General features: G+C 42.8%; 1 protein-coding gene across 1 annotated transcript in view; it reads right to left on the minus strand.

The window, feature by feature from the left end:
- The window catches only part of LOC124555065 (SET and MYND domain-containing protein 4-like), a 201,540-nt gene that overhangs the window by 60,652 nt on the left and 120,705 nt on the right, over nucleotides 1-20,183 (minus strand). The window contains exon 6 of the mRNA XM_047128851.1: nucleotides 11,885-12,054. Coding sequence (XP_046984807.1) covers nucleotides 11,885-12,054 — 170 coding nt within the window. The remainder of the gene's footprint in view (nucleotides 1-11,884; nucleotides 12,055-20,183) is intronic.

Raw genomic sequence — 20,183 nt, forward strand, 5'->3', positions numbered from 1 at the left:
AGGAGAAGCAACTGCCAAGGACTCATCTGGCAAGCCAGAACTAAGCAAATAAGAGAAGGCTAGAAAGTAGAAGGAATATGTAGAGACGAGAGGGGGAGGGGTTGTACAAACTAACATAAGCACAATGTTACATTCCTGTGAAATGTCTGAACATGCAAGGCAATACTGATCCTACCACTTAGTTAAGTAGACACACTGAAGAACTGCGAAACTGTGTTTATAGCATTTGCATGTTTAGAGAAAGATTTTGACAATCTTAATTAAAACATTCTTTGAAGCTCTAAAACATAGGGCCACAAGATTATCTACAACTTGTACAGAAACCAAACTGCATTTCTGAGGCTTTAATGACTTGCAAGGGAAGCAGTAATTGAGAAGGCAGAAGTAGAGAGGATATAAAATGAAGACTGTGAATAGCAACAAAAGCGTTCTAAAAAAGAAACTTTGTTCACATCGAATATAAATTCTAATGATTGGGTACAATTTTACAAAGGTATTTGTGTGGAGTGCAGCCTTGTATGTAAGTGAAACGTGGGCTATGAACAGTTCTGTCAAGAAGACAATGGACGCTTTCAAAACGTGGTGATCAATAAGAATGCTGAAGATTAGATATGAGGATCATGTAACTAAAGAAGAGGAACGGAATTAGAGCAGGAAGAGGAAGAGGAAATTACGGCACAACTTTGACTACAAGAGGGGTAAGTTGACAGGACATATTATGAGGCGTCAAAGAGTGAGGACAAAGGGGTTGGGTGATAGTATTCTGATAATAATCATCTGTTGAAATGCTATTCTGCTATTTTATCGATTAATGTAAGCGGTGAATTTACTATTCCATGCACTTCTCCACAAAACATTTAAACCAGAATTGAAATCAGCTGAACACCAAATCTTTCAACCACTGTCTGACAACTACTGCATTCTCTTTCAACTTTCTATAACTATCACTGGCTAGCCACACACACATACAGATATAAGGAGAACAAAAATAAACAAACATTAGTTTTCAGCATATAATTCTGCAGGTTGGCAACATGTACATAAACAAACCAGACAGGAAGGGACATGAGGTGAACACACTGTAGTTACGACTTTAAATCAGAGTTTTCGGTAAAACTTCTACTGCTAGTGACAGAAGAAAAAAGAGCGAACATGAAAATGTGCTTATGTTCCATAATCTAAGTTTTAGTTCAACCTCCAGCATGTGAGCAGGTGAGGGGAAACGTATATGTCCGCCAAAAACTCAATTCACTGTAAGTAATCAGTCATTCACGTAAACGAAGATGTGAACTGTTTTATAATCTCCAAGTATCACAGATCAAAACAAAACTGAGTCATTCTAGATTCCACCGAAGATGCCTTAAAGTAAAAGGCGAAACGCGTCTTGAATCAGTAAAGTACACTGGATAAAGAAAAAAAGAAAGGAAATAATCAATAGCTCTACATATTTAGTAAATTACATCTTATGACATACCAGCAAATTAGTTTCGGTTTAACTTCTCATTCGACATGCTATTAATGCCATTTAAAAAAGTTCATCTATCCCTTCTGCAAAACTGTAGTTACTTTCATATCTTGGTAGATAAACAGATTTAGGATATTTATCATGCGACGAAATACATGACTTTTCACAAGTTTTCGTTTGCAAAAAAAAAAAAAAAAAAAAAAGAAAAAAAAGAAAGAAACCATTTCGATTTCTTGAACCGTTTACGAAATTTGCGGTTGATACAACCACATGGTTTACGACGAGCAGGACGAAGTACCGGTCGCGTCGCCGAGCAACCCGCGCGCGGTCACGGCATAGCCCGTCCGCCGACATATCAGACAATATCTCGAGAACGGCCTTAAAGGCCGGTTCCCACTAGGGCTGCCGCGCGTCAAAACGGCGCGTCAGCGGCGTGGTTGCCATGGAAATGGCGTCAGCGGCAAGGCGCGGCGGGCTCTGCGTCGCGGTTTGACCATGTTGAACCGCTTCCGCTGCCGCGTGCCGCGCTCCAGGTGCGCGCCGCCAAGCACAGAACGCGCTGAGCGTGACGTCAGGTACGGACTCCCGGGCCACACGAACTTTCGCCGAACCGCTGGCGCGGACGCGGCGGCAGCTATGAAATACTTATCATCCGATTCCAAGGAAACTATTCGGTAGAAAAATTTGATTCTTGGGCATGTTACAGCCTGATATCTTCTCTCGATAAAGGACCGAATTTCTTTTCGTGGTTACTTGCTGTATCGCATTTACGTAAACCTTTACACGAAATTTTAATGAGTGTGCAGAGGTAAAAACGCATTGCGTGGACTTTGCGTACAGTTCATTTTAGGTATTACATTATTGCCTATGAAATTTAGTCAACATATCGAAATTGTTTTTAAAGCTGAGAGCAGATCGATAGCTATCACCGTTCTCGAGATATTGTCTGATATGTCGGCGGACGGGCTATGCCGTGACCGCGCGCGGGTTGCTCGGCGACGCGACCGGTACTTCGTCCTGCTCGTCGTAAACCATGTGGTTGTATCAACCGCAAATTTCGTAAATGGTTCAAGAAATCGAAATTTTTTTTTTTTTTTTTGCAAACGATAACTTGTGAAAAGTCATGTATTTCGTCGCATGATAAATATCCTAAATCTGTTTATCTACCAAGATATGAAAGTAACTACAGTTTTGCAGAAGGGATAGATGAATTTTTTTAAATGGCATTAATAGCATGTCGAATGAGAAGTTAAAGCGAAACTAATTTGCTGGTATGTCATAAGATGTAATTTACTAAATGTGTAGAGCTATTGATTATTTCCTTTCTTTTTTCTTTATCCAGTGTACTTTACTGATTCAAGACGCGTTTCGCCTTTTACTTTAAGGCATCTTCGGTGGAATCTAGAACGACTCAGTTTTGTTTTGATCTGTGATACTTGGAGATTATAAAACAGTTCACATCTTTTTTTTACGTGAATGACTGATTACTTACAGTGAATTGAGTTTTTGGCGGACATATACGTTTCCCCTCACCTGCTCACATGCTGGAGGTTGAACTAAAACTTAGATTATGGAACATAAGCACATTTTCATGTTTGCTCTTTTTTCTTCTGTCACTAGCAGTAGACGTTTTACCGAAAACTCTGATTTAAAGTCGTAACTACAGTGTGTTCAGCTCATGTCCCTTCCTGTCTGGTTTGTTTATGTACATGTTGCCAACCTGCAGAATTATATGCTGAAAACTAATGTTTGTTTATTTTTGTTCTCCTTATATCTGTATGTGTGTGTGGCTAGCCAGTGATAGTTATAGAAAGTTGAAAGAGAATGCAGTAGTTGTCAGACAGTGGTTGAAAGATTTGGTGTTCAGCTGATTTCAATTCTGGTTTAAATGTTTTGTGGAGAAGTGCATGGAATAGTAAATTCACCGCTTACATTAATCGATAAAATAGCAGAATAGCATTTCAACAGATGATTATTATCAGAATACTATCACCCAACCCCTTTGTCCTCACTCTTTGACGCCTCGTAATATGTCCTGTCAACTTACCCCTCTTGTAGTCAAAGTTGTGCCGTAATTTCCTCTTCCTCTTCCTGCTCTAATTCCGTTCCTCTTCTTTAGTTACATGATCCTCATATCTAATCTTCAGCATTCTTATTGATCACCACGTTTTGAAAGCGTCCATTGTCTTCTTGACAGAACTGTTCATAGCCCACGTTTCACTTACATACAAGGCTGCACTCCACACAAATACCTTTGTAAAATTGTACCCAATCATTAGAATTTATATTCGATGTGAACAAAGTTTCTTTTTTAGAACGCTTTTGTTGCTATTCACAGTCTTCATTTTATATCCTCTCTACTTCTGCCTTCTCAATTACTGCTTCCCTTGCAAGTCATTAAAGCCTCAGAAATGCAGTTTGGTTTCTGTACAAGTTGTAGATAATATGTGTCCCTATGTTTTATCGATGACATCTCCAGAGCTTCAAAGAATGTTTTAATTAACATTGTCAAAACCTTTCTCTAAACATGCAAATGCTATAAACACAGTTTCGCTGTTCTTCAGTGTGTCTACTTAGTTAAGTGGTAGGATCAGTATTGCCTCGCGTGTTCAGACATCTCACAGGAATCTAACATTGTACTTATGTTAGTTTGTACAACCCCTCCCTCTCTCCTGTCTACATATTCCTTCCACTATCTAGCCTTCTCTTATTTGCTTAGTTCTGGCTTGCCAAATGAGTTCTTGACAGTTCCTTCTCCTTTGAGCAAAGATTTCTTTGTTCTTTCTCATTTTCATTCCCTTATGTTTTGCAAGTGCAAAATCACGTTGCAATTTTGGACTTCCTGTCAACGTCATGTTTAGACATTTCTATTTCCAATGGCCTACTTTATTTGCTGCATTTTTATATTTTTCCCTCTTGTCAGATTTAATATTTCACGTTTTATCTAACGATTTCTACTGTACCTTCTTACCATTCTCATACTCTGCTGCATTCACCACTTCTTCTCTCAAAGATATCCATTCGTATTCTAGCGGATTCCTTCCTCTGTTTCAGTCAGTCGTTGCATTACGCTAACTTTAAGATTATCGAAAAACTGTGGGTCTTGACTTATTCAAGTTCCATTTCCTTAATTTGCTACCGTTTACTGTCTCTTTAGTTGTAAACTGCAGCTCGTAACTAATAAAGTATTGTAGGTTTGCGTCTGCACCGGGAAATGTCTTATAATTTAAAATCTCGTTTCGAAAACTTTGTTCCAAATATGTATTATTCTTTCATGATTCTTACGCAATGTGCTAGATAGTGAAGAATGATGAACGGTAGTCATGAAATCTGTTTATGGTGAAATGAGAAAACATGCATAATGGAATATGTGAAAGAGTACATTGTACAGAAAATGGAAAATTGGTATGTCTTCACCCAACTTCGTCTTTCCTCCATGTAGGTGTAAGATATAGTTTTTCAAACGCACCGGGAGTTTCAGTGGGTCCCACCCCGTACCTCAGTGGCTGTCCGTCATTGGCTACCGCTAGCGCCTGCCGCTTCCAGATGGGAACGCCAATTCCGCGAGCCGCCGCGTCAAAGCGGAAAACGCTTGCCGCTGCCGTTGCCGCACGACGCGCTGCCGCGCTCTAGTGGGAACCGGCCTTATTAGTGGGAACCGGCCTTAATTAGTCTCTGAGCGGTGAGCAGCCGCGCGCCTGGTGTGAACTCTTTTAACTTTTCGCATAGTTAACGAGGTGGAATGTTGAACTTTTAATTCACGATGAGATTGTGAATGATCGAACTGTGTCAAATGGATATGCGTTCGAGTGTAACAGTTACTCTAAATACGACCACTTTCGCTATTAGTTTGCTTTATGAATAAACAATAATCTAAACAAAATCGCAACTATGTTGCCTACGTTATTTATGGGTCGTTAATTTAGTCCGCGATATTATTATACTGCTATTATATGTTATGTTAACTTTGTATTTCGCAAACATACCATCAGCCAAATAATTTAACCAAAGGGTCACAAGTGTCTAATTTAGGGCGTGTAATGCGACACGTGCCGTTCAACCCCTAGACGAGTTTGAGCCAAGACATTTCGACGAAGAGGAACTGCAGGTGAGCCCGAACATCTTTGGGATGTTAGCTCGTGAGTCACTTTACAGGAAACGTACACATGATTAGTTTCAAAAGTATGGTTACATGCTAGTCAGTTACAAGCTTGAAATGAAATTTCATCACCAGAGTGATATAATGTTGTGCAACACACAAGGGAAGTAATAACGAAAGCGTGAGAGACTAGATATGTACTGGAAAATACAACTAGTAACTAATCATTTTATTAACTTCTGACAAGTGTTTTAGCGAACACATTGAAAACTGAATGAAGTGTATTCGTTGGTGGTACAGCCTCTAGTAACACAAATAGTCTTCTGTATTTACAATTTTATCTGTTTTATAAGGAAACTTGTTACTTAGCTACATTTGCTGTGTGAGAATGAATACTAATCTTATGGATGTTAGTCACCTTTCAACATGTAATCACGGTATAGTACACGTATCGTGTTGACTACAACTGCTGCCCGTACACTACTGGCTTCTTCAGAATCAACGAAGTCGGCGACAACTATCTGGAAGAATGTTTTGTTTTATTTGCAGTGAGCGCGCAACTGTCAATCAAATAAGCATGTAGCTACAGTCGTGATGGCGTAAGAAGCCACGTGACAGCTCGTAGCACTGTTGCAAGCTTTCAACTTCGAAAGACCACGGTTGAAAGTGAAAAACAGTAGCCGTCTAGAGAGCTGTGACAACACTGAGGCGTTGCCATACAGATGTTTACAAAATCACGTTACGTTATTGGTTGAGGTAGGCCCGCGAAGCTGTGCCGTCCAGCGCACTGCAACTGTCAGGGATCAACTTGTGCCGACTCAGTGCTGGCAACTTGACTCTCTGCCACTGCCATCACTTACTCTCAAGGTTGCTTCATTTGAGCTGTAGAGTGCATTGCTGTACTTAGTCAAAGCGAGGAAAGATTACAGCACCTGCACAATGGAATGAACAGTCTAATGTGCACAGAATATGGACTGAGAGTAAACCGAAGAAAGACGAAAGTAATGAAGAGTAGCGTAGCGGAAATGAGACTAAAGCCTAGTTTACACGACAACACTAGGTTGCAGGCAACTGCGCTACCGGCCACTGCGCATGCGCGCCGTGCGTTTGTGCAAGTCGTCGATGAAATTAAAGAGTCTCGGGGTGTTCCTACTTTGGCGACACTAGATGCATGAGTTTTGAGGTTATGTGTGTTCGTAGAATGTAGACAAACTTAAATATGAAGTGGGAAACGGAGAATAATGTTCGCTTTTTGTATACGTGTTTGTGGGATTTCAGTGATGCTGATTGCAAAAATAAGCAACATATTGCTGCTCCTGACAAGGGAACCTCCCCATCGCGCCCCCCTCAGATTTAGTTATAAGTTGGCACAGGGATAGGCCTTGAAAAACTGAACACAGATCAATCGAGAAAACAGGAAGAAGTTGTGTGGAACTATGAAAAAAATAGGCAAAATATACAAACAGAGTAGTCCATGCGCAAGGTAGGCAACATCAAGGAAAGTGTCAGCTTGCGAGCGCCGTGGTCCCGTGGTTAGCGAGAGCAGCTGCGGAAGGAGAGGACCGTAGTTCAAATCTTCTCTCGAGTGAAAAGTTTAATTTTTTATTTACAGATAATTATCAAAGTTCAGGCACTCACACATAATCAACTTCGCTCTCCAAAATTCCAGGACATGTTCAGATTTGCTTGGACATATGCAGGATTTGACGGTCTACGCACGGAAACATTTGAAAACGTAAAAAAACATATGTTTTGACAGAGCACAGGGAAAACTGTGCAACTGTGAAACTGTTGCATTAATTTGTTGCAGTTTGTATGACAACTCTTATGTTTTCATCTCTTTTTTGGGAGTGATTATCACATCCACAAGAAAACCTAAATCGGGCGAGGTGGAAGAATCTTTTTACCCATTCGCCAAGTGTGCAAGTTAGGTGGGTCGACAACATATTCCTGTCATGTGACGCACATGCCGTCACCAGCGTCGTAAAGAATATATCAGACGTGTTTTCCTGTGGAGGAATCGGTTGACCTATGACCTTGCGATCAAATGTTTTCGGTTCCTATTGGAGTGGCACGTCCTTTCGTCTACTAATCGCACGGTTTTGCGGTGCGGTCGCAAAACACTGACACTAAACTTATTACAGTGAACAGAGACGTCAATGAATGAACGGACAGATCGTAACTTTGTGAAAATAAAGAAAGTAATATTTTCACCCGAGGGGGACTCGAACCAAGGACCACGCTTTCCGCAGTTGCTAACTCTAACCACGGGACCACGGCGCTCCTCAGTACATATTGCCCTTGATATTGCTTATCTCACAGATGGAGTACTCAGTTTGTATATTTTGCTTACTTTTTCGTAGTTTCACACAACTTCTTCCTGTTTTCTCGATTGATCTGTGTTTAGTTTTTCAAGGCCTATCCACTGTGTCAATTTATAACTAAATCTGAGGGGGGTGCGACTGGGAGGTTCCCTTGTGAGACCTTCATGTGCGATCAGACCATGGATAGTTTGACAATATCTGAGCTGCAGGGCAAAATTAATTGAATTAGGAGCACATATACAACTGAATTAAGAAAAATACAAGCAAATGTAATTCTAGCTGTAGAAATTCTCTTGTCTACAAGACTAAAATCCCATCGTTCTAGTTAGCCCACCTCTTTATTTTTTTTTTTTTTTTACCGAATATTGTTGTCAGGAGGGAAGGCTACGTAAATCAAGAAGCTACATTCTTTATTCAATATTCTTCTATTTAAAACGTCGCAGCAGTGCTCCCCATTTACATATGTTTGAATTTTGAAACATTGCCATCTTCAGGAGAGTAGTTTGCAAACCATTTTCTTCTTAAATGCGGTCTGCTTCGAACAATTACTGCTGTTTATGGTAATAATTATTACTGTTAATAATTATTGGTGTTAATGAAAAAGCATAATCACCAACTAAAACGGCATCTTATAACATGCTGGGTGTTCCCGATTGTAATGCATGCAATGTGATATGTAATTTCTGTTCTGGCGATAGTGCTTCATGTATTACAATATCTTTATTCCTTGTCGTATAATTAACTCTATTTAGAAGAAACATTAACTGTTCTGGTGACATTCTAAGATAATTAAAATAACTTATTGGGTCTTCCATTACAGATTATTTCAGCAAGGATGCTGAGCAACCGAGCTGACGTCTTTCCTTCATCCAGTCACGAATCGAAACACGTTTCTTATTTTTATCTTATGCAGCGATTCCACGCAACAAGCTTTAACTCCATCACAACTCGTGCGACGTGCAGCTGCCAAAACTTTCATTTCAGACGCGACTCAGGAACCCACAAAACGACGAAACTGAAGTATATACTGGTTTCACCATGTCTACAGTCAAATATGAAACCATATGCGTGCACCTCATTCCACCCAACGAGTGGCGCAACCCAATGTCGTCGTATAAACTAGGTTTAACAATAAATTTAATATCCTAATTGGGGACCTCGTAGTAGACAAAGTGACAGAATTCTTCTGCATTGGAAGCAAAATACTGTATGACGGATGCGGCAAGCGCAACAGAAGAAGCAGACTAGTGCAGGCAAAGAGGGCTACTCTCGCTAAAAGAAATATACTAGGGTCATACACTTAATATAAAGCCGAAATTTCTAAGAATGTAAGTCTGGAGCACAGCAGTGTACTGAAGTGATTCATAGTTTTAGTATTGAAAATGAAGTAATTGTGTGACAGTACCAAGGTGAGTAACTCAATGAGCTCACAGATATGGCCACTGTTGTGTTATTTATATATGCACATCCATCACAACCCATTTACTGTGCCTTGAAAGTATGCCAAAATATGTCCATAGTTGTAACATGTATTTATGTAAATCTGGCCCTTGTCACTTACTTTTGTTCCAGTGTATGCCATAATATTTACGTAGTATAACGCTTTATTTGTTTATCTTAATTTTAATCAATTCTCTTTCAATGTAAATAGTAAGTAAGGTAACATTAACAATTTGTAAATTTCTACTGTCACATACATATGCATAATGAAATATCTCTGAGAGTGGAAGTCTTTGGCATTGTTATGGTTGTAATATCGCCATCTTTGTGTATATACCTCCATGTGATGAAACTTCTTAGTGTGTGAGTGATGCCTTACATTATGTGCATCTACGTACACAAAAAAGTGCATTGTACAGTCTTCACTGCTGCAAGACGATGAGCAACCTGCACTGGAACATAATGACGCGGATTCTTCATCGTAAGTAACCGATACATCTTCCCTTTAATAATAATAACTTTTTACATAACTTAAAATCGTTGTGAGGCACAATTACAGTTAAAAAGGACGTTGTCTTACATCTTGTTTTGGCTGTAGGGCACCACCACCCCAAGGAAATTTCGTCAGGTGGGGAAACAAAAGGCGAAATATAATGTAAAACGTGAACTAACCGACTGAAGATTAACCTGGCGGTTCGAAACCGGGAACGGAGCATTGTAAAAAATGGCTGGTTGCTGTAATTTTCTGTGTGAGAGTCAACCTATATTAAACTACCCTTGTTGTTGTGTGTCTCCTAAACAATAATTCCAGAACTGTAGTTAGGTTGCTACACTGCACAACAGAATTAAACCTGTAATTATTTCCCATTGCGTTGTAAGAGTTTCAAATATGGCTCAAAGGTGTCTACAACCTTCCTCTGCAACGATGAAAAAGTGTGGCACCCTGTGATGTCACCCTCGGGCTTGGCAACACTTCTATCAGCAAGATGTCAACACATGCAAAAAAAAAAAAAAAAAAAAAAAAGGATAGAGCTCAAAGTTCAAGTGAGGTGTAATGTGGATTAATATAACCCCATTGGCACAGAAAAAAAAAAGTGTCTGAATCCTGGCTGCCTGCTAGTAGGTATGCCAGAATGGAGGTGTGTTAAATGATTGCCTACCTGTAGGCGCCTAGGACTGTTGTCACAAGTTTTATCTGTACAGGTACATTTTAGAGTGCTCAACAAACGTGGGTGTGTGGCACTGAGGGTATCGCCGAAGTGGGTGGCCTTATAGGGACCCTTTGCCGTTTTATTCACGTAACTGTCAATGTAGCACCCTTCTGTGAACACGCTACACGAAGGCAGAAAACAGGAGGGCTGAAAAAGCATAAGCGCCCTTTGCTACTTTGGATAACGTTCAAATTTCGTCAACATTTTTGAACGGTTCATGCTGGTTCCACTCTGCACACCAGAGCAAAAATTGCGGTCGCACTGAATTTCAAAGAGATGCGAGCACATTCAGTGGGGGTACTGGCCCACGATGTGTTTTGGAGAAATGTTGAAGCATCCATGGGGGTCAACAGTGCCATAGATTTTTAAGAACATCGTCCTGTTGCTCACCAAACTGTGAACTGTCGTTTTAGACCACAAAATATATGGGAATCAACGCCTCACGGGAAGTGGTAGTTTCATTGACGCACTTTATGCCAGCCCCTGAGGCCTTTCCGAGTGTAGTGTGTCTGAAGCGTTTTCCTCGGTCACCATAAGAACACCGTGTGATTTTAACGTTGGGTCTCGCTTTTCTAACCTCCGTCGCGCAGGCGTCAAAAGAAGGAGTGAAATTGCGAAATACGGGGTGCGACGACCTTCCAATTGTGTGTCACGTCCACGGTAGCGTTGAGCACAATGGTGGTGAAATTTGGCGCCAATGAGACATCATTAACCCACCTTCCACCTCACATGAACTTCTGAATTTTGGCCTTTTTTCGCATGTTTCGGCACCTTGCTTCTGAACTGCCGACGTGCTCAAGGGTGGCGTCGTAGGGCGCCAGGCGCCTCAAAAATGGTTCAAATGGCTCTGAGCACTATGGAACTTAACATCTATGGTCATCAGTCCCCTAAAACTTAGAACTATTTAAACCTAACTAACCTAAGGACATCACACAACACCCAGCCATCACGAGGCAGAGAAAATCCCTGACCCCGCCGGGAATCGAACCCGCGAACCCGGGAGTGGGAAGCGAGAACGCTGCCGCACGACCACGAGCTGCGGGCCCCGGCGCATCACTTTTGCACCATTGCAGAGGAACGTTGTAGGCACCTTTTACCCGAGTTTTAAACTTACACATCGCAATGGGAAAGAACTACCGGATTTCGAAAAAGTGATCCTTTAATTATGTAGCACGGTGTAGATTTAGAGCACTGTCCGATAGGATGCTGTTTCAGGTTCCACAATGACTGGTTACTGTTTTCTTTACCACATTAGGAGAGTTAGGATAATTTTTCCTTCTGGTAATAGCTACTGAACCAATGAAACGTGAAATGTGAGTCTAGTGCTTTGAAGATTTGCAATTACCTATAGTCCGTGTCGCAGGCCCGGTCTTCGGCGAACACGGTCCGCAGCGCCAGCAGCGCCGCACAGCCGAGCAGCGGCGACTCTAGGAAGCTGCGCAGCCCCAGGACGCACTCGCGGCGGTGATAGGCGTCGAGCGCCTGGCGGCGGCACCACGCGCTGCAGAACAGCGCCTGCATCACGCAACCACAGCTGCTTGTTAACCTTTCGTGGTTGATGGGTCATATACACTCCTGGAAATTGAAATAAGAACACCGTGAATTCATTGTCCCAGGAAGGGGAAACTTTATTGACACATTCCTGGGGTCAGATACATCACATGATCACACTGACAGAACCACAGGCACATAGACACAGGCAACAGAGCATGCACAATGTCGGCTCTAGTACAGTGTATATCCACCTTTCGCAGCAATGCAGGCTGCTATTCTCCCATGGAGACGATCGTAGAGATGCTGGATGTAGTCCTGTGGAACGGCTTGCCATGCCATTTCCACCTGGCGCCTCAGTTGGACCAGCGTTCGTGCTGGACGTGCAGACCGCGTGAGACGACGCTTCATCCAGTCCCAAACATGCTCAATGGGGGACAGATCCGGAGATCTTGCTTGCCAGGGTAGTTGACTTACACCTTCTAGAGCACGTTGGGTGGCACGGGATACATGCGGACGTGCATTGTCGTGTTGGAACAGCAAGTTCCCTTGCCGGTCTAGGAATGGTAGAACGATGGGTTCCATGACGGTTTGGATGTACCGTGCACTATTCAGTGTCCCCTCGACGATCACCAGTGGTGTACGGCCAGTGTAGGAGATCGCTCCCCACACCATGATGCCGGGTGTTGGCCCTGTGTGCCTCGGTCGTATGCAGTCCTGATTGTGGCGCTCACCTGCACGGCGCCAAACACGCATACGACCATCATTGGCACAAAGGCAGAAGCGACTCTCATCGCTGAAGACGACACGTCTCCATTCGTCCCTCCATTCACGCCTGTCGCGACACCACTGGAGGCGGGCTGCACGATGTTGGGGCGTGAGCGGAAGACGGCCTAACGGTGTGCGGGACCGTAGCCCAGCTTCATGGAGACGGTTGCGAATGGTCCTCGCCGATACCCCAGGAGCAACAGTGTCCCTAATTTGCTGGGAAGTGGCGGTGCGGTCCCCTACGGCACTGCGTAGGATCCTACGGTCTTGGCGTGCATCCGTGCGTCGCTGCGGTCCGGTCCCAGGTCGACGGGCACGTGCACCTTTCGCCGACCACTGGCAACAACATCGATGTACTGTGGAGACCTCACGCCCCACGTGTTGAGCAATTCGGCGGTACGTCCACCCGGCTTCCCGCATGCCCACTATACGCCCTCGCTCAAAGTCCGTTAACTGCACATACGGTTCACGTCCACGCTGTCGCGACATGCTACCAGTGTTAAAGACTGCGATGGAGCTCCGTATGCCACGGCAAACTGGCTGACACTGACGGCGGCGGTGCACAAATGCTGCGCAGCTAGCGCCATTCGACGGCCAACACCGCGGTTCCTGGTGTGTCCGCTGTGCCGTGCGTGTGATCATTGCTTGTACAGCCCTCTCGCAGTGTCCGCAGCAAGTATGGTGGGTCTGACACACCGGTGTCAATGTGTTCTTTTTTCCATTTCCAGGAGTGTATGTCCCACTAACTTTGAGCGCCAGTTCGAGTGTCGGGATATATGTTACCCAGCTCCGCACGGTGCTGCCATCTAGGGACGACTGTACTGAACCTAAGAAAAAAATTGGGACTGCACTGCAAAGGCAATAGAGAAGCGGTGACTACTTTTGTTGACTGGCGTGTATATATGGCCGCTGCAACGCCACTTATTTGTGTCATTCTTCAGTTTTCATCATTTCTCACTTTCCAGGGATCGGTTGGTAGGACATGTTTTGAGGCATCAAGGGATCACAAATTTAGCATTGGCGGGCAGCGTGGAGGGTAAAAATCGTAGAGGGAGACCAAGAGATCAATACACTAAGCAGATTCAGAAGGATGTAGGTTGCAGTAAGCACTGGGAGATGAAGAAGCTTGCACAGGATAGAGTAGCATGGAGAGCTGCATCAAACCAGTCTCAGGACTGAAGACCACAACAACAACAACACTTTCCAGCGATGTCTGAAGTAAGTAATTCATCTTATTATTAACTTAATAATCATTTTTTAGTACAAATACAGTGTGGAATGTACTTCTCAGCGACTGTACTATCTTACAATCGAAATAAAAGTAGTGGGACACATGTGTCCCAGCAGACATTATTTGTAAAGATTAGCAAGACAACTGATTAATGGGTATTCATCCGGGAAAAAGAGGGGATCAATGCCCACTTTCTTCCCAACAAAGAGAGGAGTCTCTAGTGTGCCAAATGACGTCCGGCTCGTGAACGTAGGCAAACATGTACCGAAAGACAGTGGCACTAGAAAGCGATGCAGATCCTGGAGCACGAACTCTAAAGAGAAGAGAGCAAAAGTTGTTTGCACTGCTTGTGGTGTACCACTCTGTGCCACACCATGTTTTTCCAAGTTTCATGGCATGTAAAGTTTTGTAAGTATTGATCATGTATCATGAAAACTGAAATGTAATGAATATTTTTTACACTGGCTCTACACAAATAAAGAGATTACATGCATGTATAATTTGTAGTTATTTTATTCTCTGCAAAATCCTGTTTATGGCTAAAAAAATAAAATTACAAAATCAGTCAGTCAGCAGAAAAGGTGTCTTGCGTTGGTTCATGGGACATGTGTGTCCCACTTCCTGTGGTGAAAAAATGGAGAACTTAAAAAATATTTTGGTGATGAAAATATAATAATGGGACTGAAAAGAAACTGTTATCACCTTAATATTATAAAAATCTGTAAAAAATGAATTTTATCCATGAAAGGGTTAAAAGTAGAGTATTTTTTTGGTATATTAAAGTACTAGTGACGGCGCTGGTAGCACCTATTGGCAAACACGAAGCAGTCAACAAGGCCTATACAAGCTGCATCCAAACTTCACTATTATAACAGCCGAGTTGATTGCCAGTTTGGAAGCTGTGCCGTTCATACAGCCGCCCACAGCAGACATAATAGTAGAATGTCTGATGGTATGTCAGCCCTACAACTGACTAAAAACCATCATGATACACTGCTGGTCATTAAAATTGCTACACCACGAAGATGACGTGCTACAGACGCCAAATTTAACCGACAGGAAGAAGATGCTGCGACAATGCAAATGATTAACTTTTCAGAGCATTCACACAAGGTTGGCACCGTTGGCGACACCTACAACGTGCTGACATGAGGAAAGTTTCCAACCGATTTCTCATACACAAACAACAGTTGACCGGTGTTGCCTGGTGAAACGTTGTTGTGATGCCTCGTGTAAGGAGGAGAAATGCGTACCATCACGTTTCCGACTTCGATAACGGTCGGATTGTAGCCTGTCGGGATTGCGGTTTATCGTATCGCGACATTGCCGCTCGCGTTGGTCGAGATCCAATGACTGTTAGCAGAATATGGAATCGGTGGGTTCAGGAGGGTAATACGGAACGCCTTCCTGGATCCCAACGGCCTCGTATCACTAGCAGTCGAGATGACAGGCATCTTATCCGCATAGCTGTAACGGATCGTGCAGGCACGTCTCGATCCCTGAGACAACAGATGGGGACGTTTGCAAGACAACAACCATCTGCACGAACAGTTCGACGACGTTTGCAGCAGCATGGACTATCAGCTCGGAGACATGGCTGCGGTTACCCTTGACGCTGCGTCACAGACAGGTGCGCCTGCGATGGTGTACTCAACGACGAACCTGGGTGCACGAATGGCAAAACGTCATTTTTTCGGATGAATACAGGTTCTGTTTACAGCATCATGATGGTCGCATCCCTGTTTGGCGACATCGCGGTGAACGCACATTGGAAGCGTGTATTCGTCATCGCCATACAGGCGTATCACTCGGCGTGATGGTATGGGGTGCCATTGGTTACACGTCTCGGTCACCTCTTGTTCGCGTTGACGGCACTTTGATCAGTGGAAGTTACATTTCAGATGTGTTACGACCCGTGGTTCTACCCTTCATTCGATCCGTGCGAAACCCTACATTTCAGCAAGATAATGCACGACCTTATGTTGCAGGTCCTGTACTGGCCTTTCTGGATACAGGAAATGTTCGACTGCTGCCCTGGCCAGCACATTCTCCAGATCTCTCAGCAATTGAAAACGTCTGGTCAATGGTGGCCGAGCAACTGGCTCGTCACAATACGCCAGTCACTACTCTTGATGAACTGTGGTATCGTGTTGAAGCTGCATGGGCAGCTGTACCTGTACTCGCCATCCAAGCTCTGTTTGACTCAATGCCCAAGCATATCAAGGCCGGTATTACGGCCAGAGGTGGTTATTCTGGGTACTGATTTCTCAGGATCTATGCACCCAAATTGCGTGAAAATGCAACCACATGTGAGTTCTAGTAGAATATATTTGTCCAATGAATACCCGTTTATCATGTGCATTTCTTCTTGGTGTAGCAATTTTAATGGCCAGTAGTGTAGTTGTACTAACCCCAAGTTGCAGCAGTTATCGACATTATGTTTTGGGTGCAGCGGAACTATCGCAACATCGTGATGGTATGGACGAAAGGCCACTCTGGGATACCTGGGGATGAACAAGAAGATGTCCTAGAAAAGCAAGCATCTCTCCATGGAGCTATTAAATGTGATAAACTCCATCTCACAAATATGATACCCATTTCAGAAAGCGATTGAGGAATGGTCGAGGACATCTAAAATCAGTCACTATGTATTAATCCCTTCCACGATTCCAAGAGTACCATGGTATAATTAGACATAACCATCGAGGAGCTTCACGACAATTACAGCACGGCTGAAATTAATCACTGGAAGTTCAACAAACACCTCTGTCGGCTCAACTTATGTGCCGCTCTCTATGTACTTGCGGAGATGAAGAAGGCCCATTCCATATAGTCCTACAACGTCCTCAAAACACGTATCACATAGACATCCTTGCAAGTAATCTTCGGGATGTTGGTCATCAGTTCCCAAACAGCTTCCAAACCTTGTTAGCATCCAACGATGTAGCAGCCTGCACAAAATCAGTTCTCTATCCGCAGCTTTTGAAACAGTTCTTGCAGGACATACGAAAGAACATTTTTAAGTTAATTTAGATACATACTCTTAATATGAATTGAACTGTGAATATCCCAAACGTGTACCATCGGCGATTTATCATTTCTCACTGTGTTACCACAGGGAGATTTTTATAGCATGCAACCTCTGTGTTTCCTCTGTGCATTATCGTCTTGTTTACTCGTTTCAGTATACTGTGGATGTAAAATTTGTTTTGTGTCGGAAGGTGTCCTTTGTGAAGCCTATGTAACTCAATCCAGGGTATGACAAACTAATGTATACTCTGAATTGTCAAAACAAACTGTAGTGTAACATTTCCAGCGTTGAGGTAGCTGTATGGGAGCATTACGAAAGCCAATAATTGAAAAAAAAAACTAAAGTATTTTACCTGGCATGGTCCTGAGGTGTGGAATGCTACGGCCCGACTTATGAGGGCATGTTGAAAAGTAATGCCTCCGAATTTCTCGTGTGAGAACTCTTAAAGATTTTTTAAATAAAACAGACGTCATAAAAAGTCTGCACCTTTCTACATCTACATGTACATCTACACCTACATGGATACTATGCATATCACATTTAAATGCCTGGTACAGGATTCATCGAACCACCTTCGCAATAATTCTCTGTTATTCCAATCTCGTATACCGCGCGGAGAAAATGAACACCTATATGCGAGCTCTGATTTCCATTGTGTTATATGATGATCGTTTCTTCTTATGTCGGCCAGTGTCAACAAATTATTTTCGCATTCGGTGGAGAAAGTTTGGGGTTGAAATTTCGTGAGAAGATGGCGCCGCAACGAAAAACGTCCTTGTTTTAATGATGTCCACCCCAAATCCTGTATCATTTCAGTGACACTCTCTCCCCTATTTCGCGATAATGCAAAATGTGGTGCCCTTCTTTGAATTTTTTCGATGGACTTCACCAATCCTATCTGGTAAGGATTCCACACCGCGCAGCAATATTCTAAAAGAGGACGGACAAGCGTAGTGTAGGCAGTCTCATTAGTAGATCTGTTACATTTTCTATATGTCTTGCCCATAAAACGAAGTCTTTGGTTAACATTCCCCACAACATTCTCTATGTGTTCCTTCCAATTTAAGTTGTTCGTAATTGTAATTCCTAAGTATTTAGTTGAATTTATGGCCTTTAGATTTGACTGATTTATCGTGTAACTGAAGTTTAATGGATCAATTTTAGCACTCATGTGGATGACATCACACTCTTCGTTGTCTATGGTCAATTGCCAATTTTTGCACCATACAGATATATTTTCTAAATTGTTTTGTAATTTGTTTTGAACTTCTGGTGAATTTACTAGGCGATAAAGGGCAGCATCATCTGTAAACAACCTAAGATGGCTACTCAGATTGCACCTAAATCCTTTTTATAGATAAGGAACAGCAAAGGACCTATATCACTACCTTGGGAAACGCCAGAAATCACATCTGTTTTACTCGATGACTTTCCGTCAATTACTACGAACTGTGACCCCTCTGACAGGGAATCACGAATCCAGTCACATAACTGAGACGATAGTTCATAAGAACGCAATTTCGCTACAAACCGCTTCTGTGTACAGTGTCAAAAGCCTTCTGGAAATCTAGAAATACGGAATAAATTTGAAATCTCTTGTCAACAGCACTCAACACTTCATGTGAGTAAAGATCTAGTTGTGTTGCACAAAAACGAGGTTTTCTAAATCCGTGTTGACTGTGTGTCCGGTGCTGCCGAGCGGTTCTAGGCGCTTCAGTCTGGAACCGAGCGACCGCTACGGTCGCAGGTTCGAATTCTGCCTCGGGCATGGAGGTGTGTGATGTCCTTAGGTTAGTTCTAAGTTCTAGGGGACTGATGACCTCAGATGTTAAGTCCCATAGTGCTTAGAGTCATTTGAACCATTTGACTGTGTGTCAATAGACCGTTCTCTTCGATATAATTCATAATGTTTGAACACATTATATGTTCCAAAATCCTGGTGCATATCGACGTTAATGAGATGGCCCTGTAATTTAGTGAATTGCTCTTACTACCTTTCTTGAATATTGTGTGACCTGTGCAACTTCTCAGTCTTTGGGTACGGACCTTTCGTCGAGCGAACGGTTGTGTATGATTGTTAAGTATGGAGCTATTGTATCAGCATACTCTGAAAGAGACCTAACTGGTATACAGTCTGGACCGAAGACTTGCTTTTGTTAAGTGATTTAAGTTGCTTCACTACTCCGAGGATATCTATTTCTACGTTACATATGTTTGCAGATGCTCTTGATTCGAATTCTGGAATATTTAATTCGTCTTCTTTGGTGAAGGAATGTCGTAAGGCTGTGTTTAGTAACTGTGCAAAAAAGGGCAGCTCGTTTTGTATTATCACGTAATAGGGGAGAGTGTGGCAGATATGATACGCGAGTTGGGATGGAAGTCATTAAAGCAAAGACTTTTTTCGTCGCGTCGAGATCTATTTACGAAATTTCAGTCACCAACTTTCTCTTCCGAATGCGAAAATATTTCGTTGAGCCCAGCCTACATAGGTAGGAATGATCATCAAAATAAAATAAGAGAAATCAGAGCTCGAACAGAAAGGTTTAGGTGTTCGTTTTTCCCGCGCGCTGTTCGGTAGTGGAATGGTAGAGAGATAGTATGATTGTGGTTCGATGAACCCTCTGCCAAGCACTTAAATGTGAATTGCAGAGTAGTCATGTAGATTTAGATGTAGATGCCTTGGCAGCACTGTTGTCGATAGTGTTCCCATTGCTATCGTGCAGAGAAGGCTTTGATTTTGTCTTGCTGCTAGTATACTTCACATACGACCAGAATCTCTCTGGGTTTTCTGGATTTTCTTTATTCTTCATGTTTACATATTTATTTTTCCAAACAGTCACCCTGGTGACGATACACATCCCTCCCAACAAGAGACCAGCTTGTTTATGCCATCAGTGAAGAATGTTAGACTTTGCTGACTGAGCCACAACCTCACCTATGCTCGCACCGCTTCTTCACTAACAAAGTGAAGTCCTTGATGATGTTGCTTAAGTTTTGGAAGTGAAAAGCGGGTGGGGCCAACTCAGGACTGTATGGAGGATAATCGAAGACAGTGAACCCAAGGCATCGGATTGTTGCAGGTGTCGCAACGCCCGTGTGTGGTCTGGCATTGTCATGCTGAAG

Source organism: Schistocerca americana, chromosome X, assembly GCF_021461395.2.
Source record: "Schistocerca americana isolate TAMUIC-IGC-003095 chromosome X, iqSchAmer2.1, whole genome shotgun sequence".
Classification (NCBI taxonomy): Eukaryota; Metazoa; Arthropoda; class Insecta; order Orthoptera; family Acrididae; genus Schistocerca; species Schistocerca americana.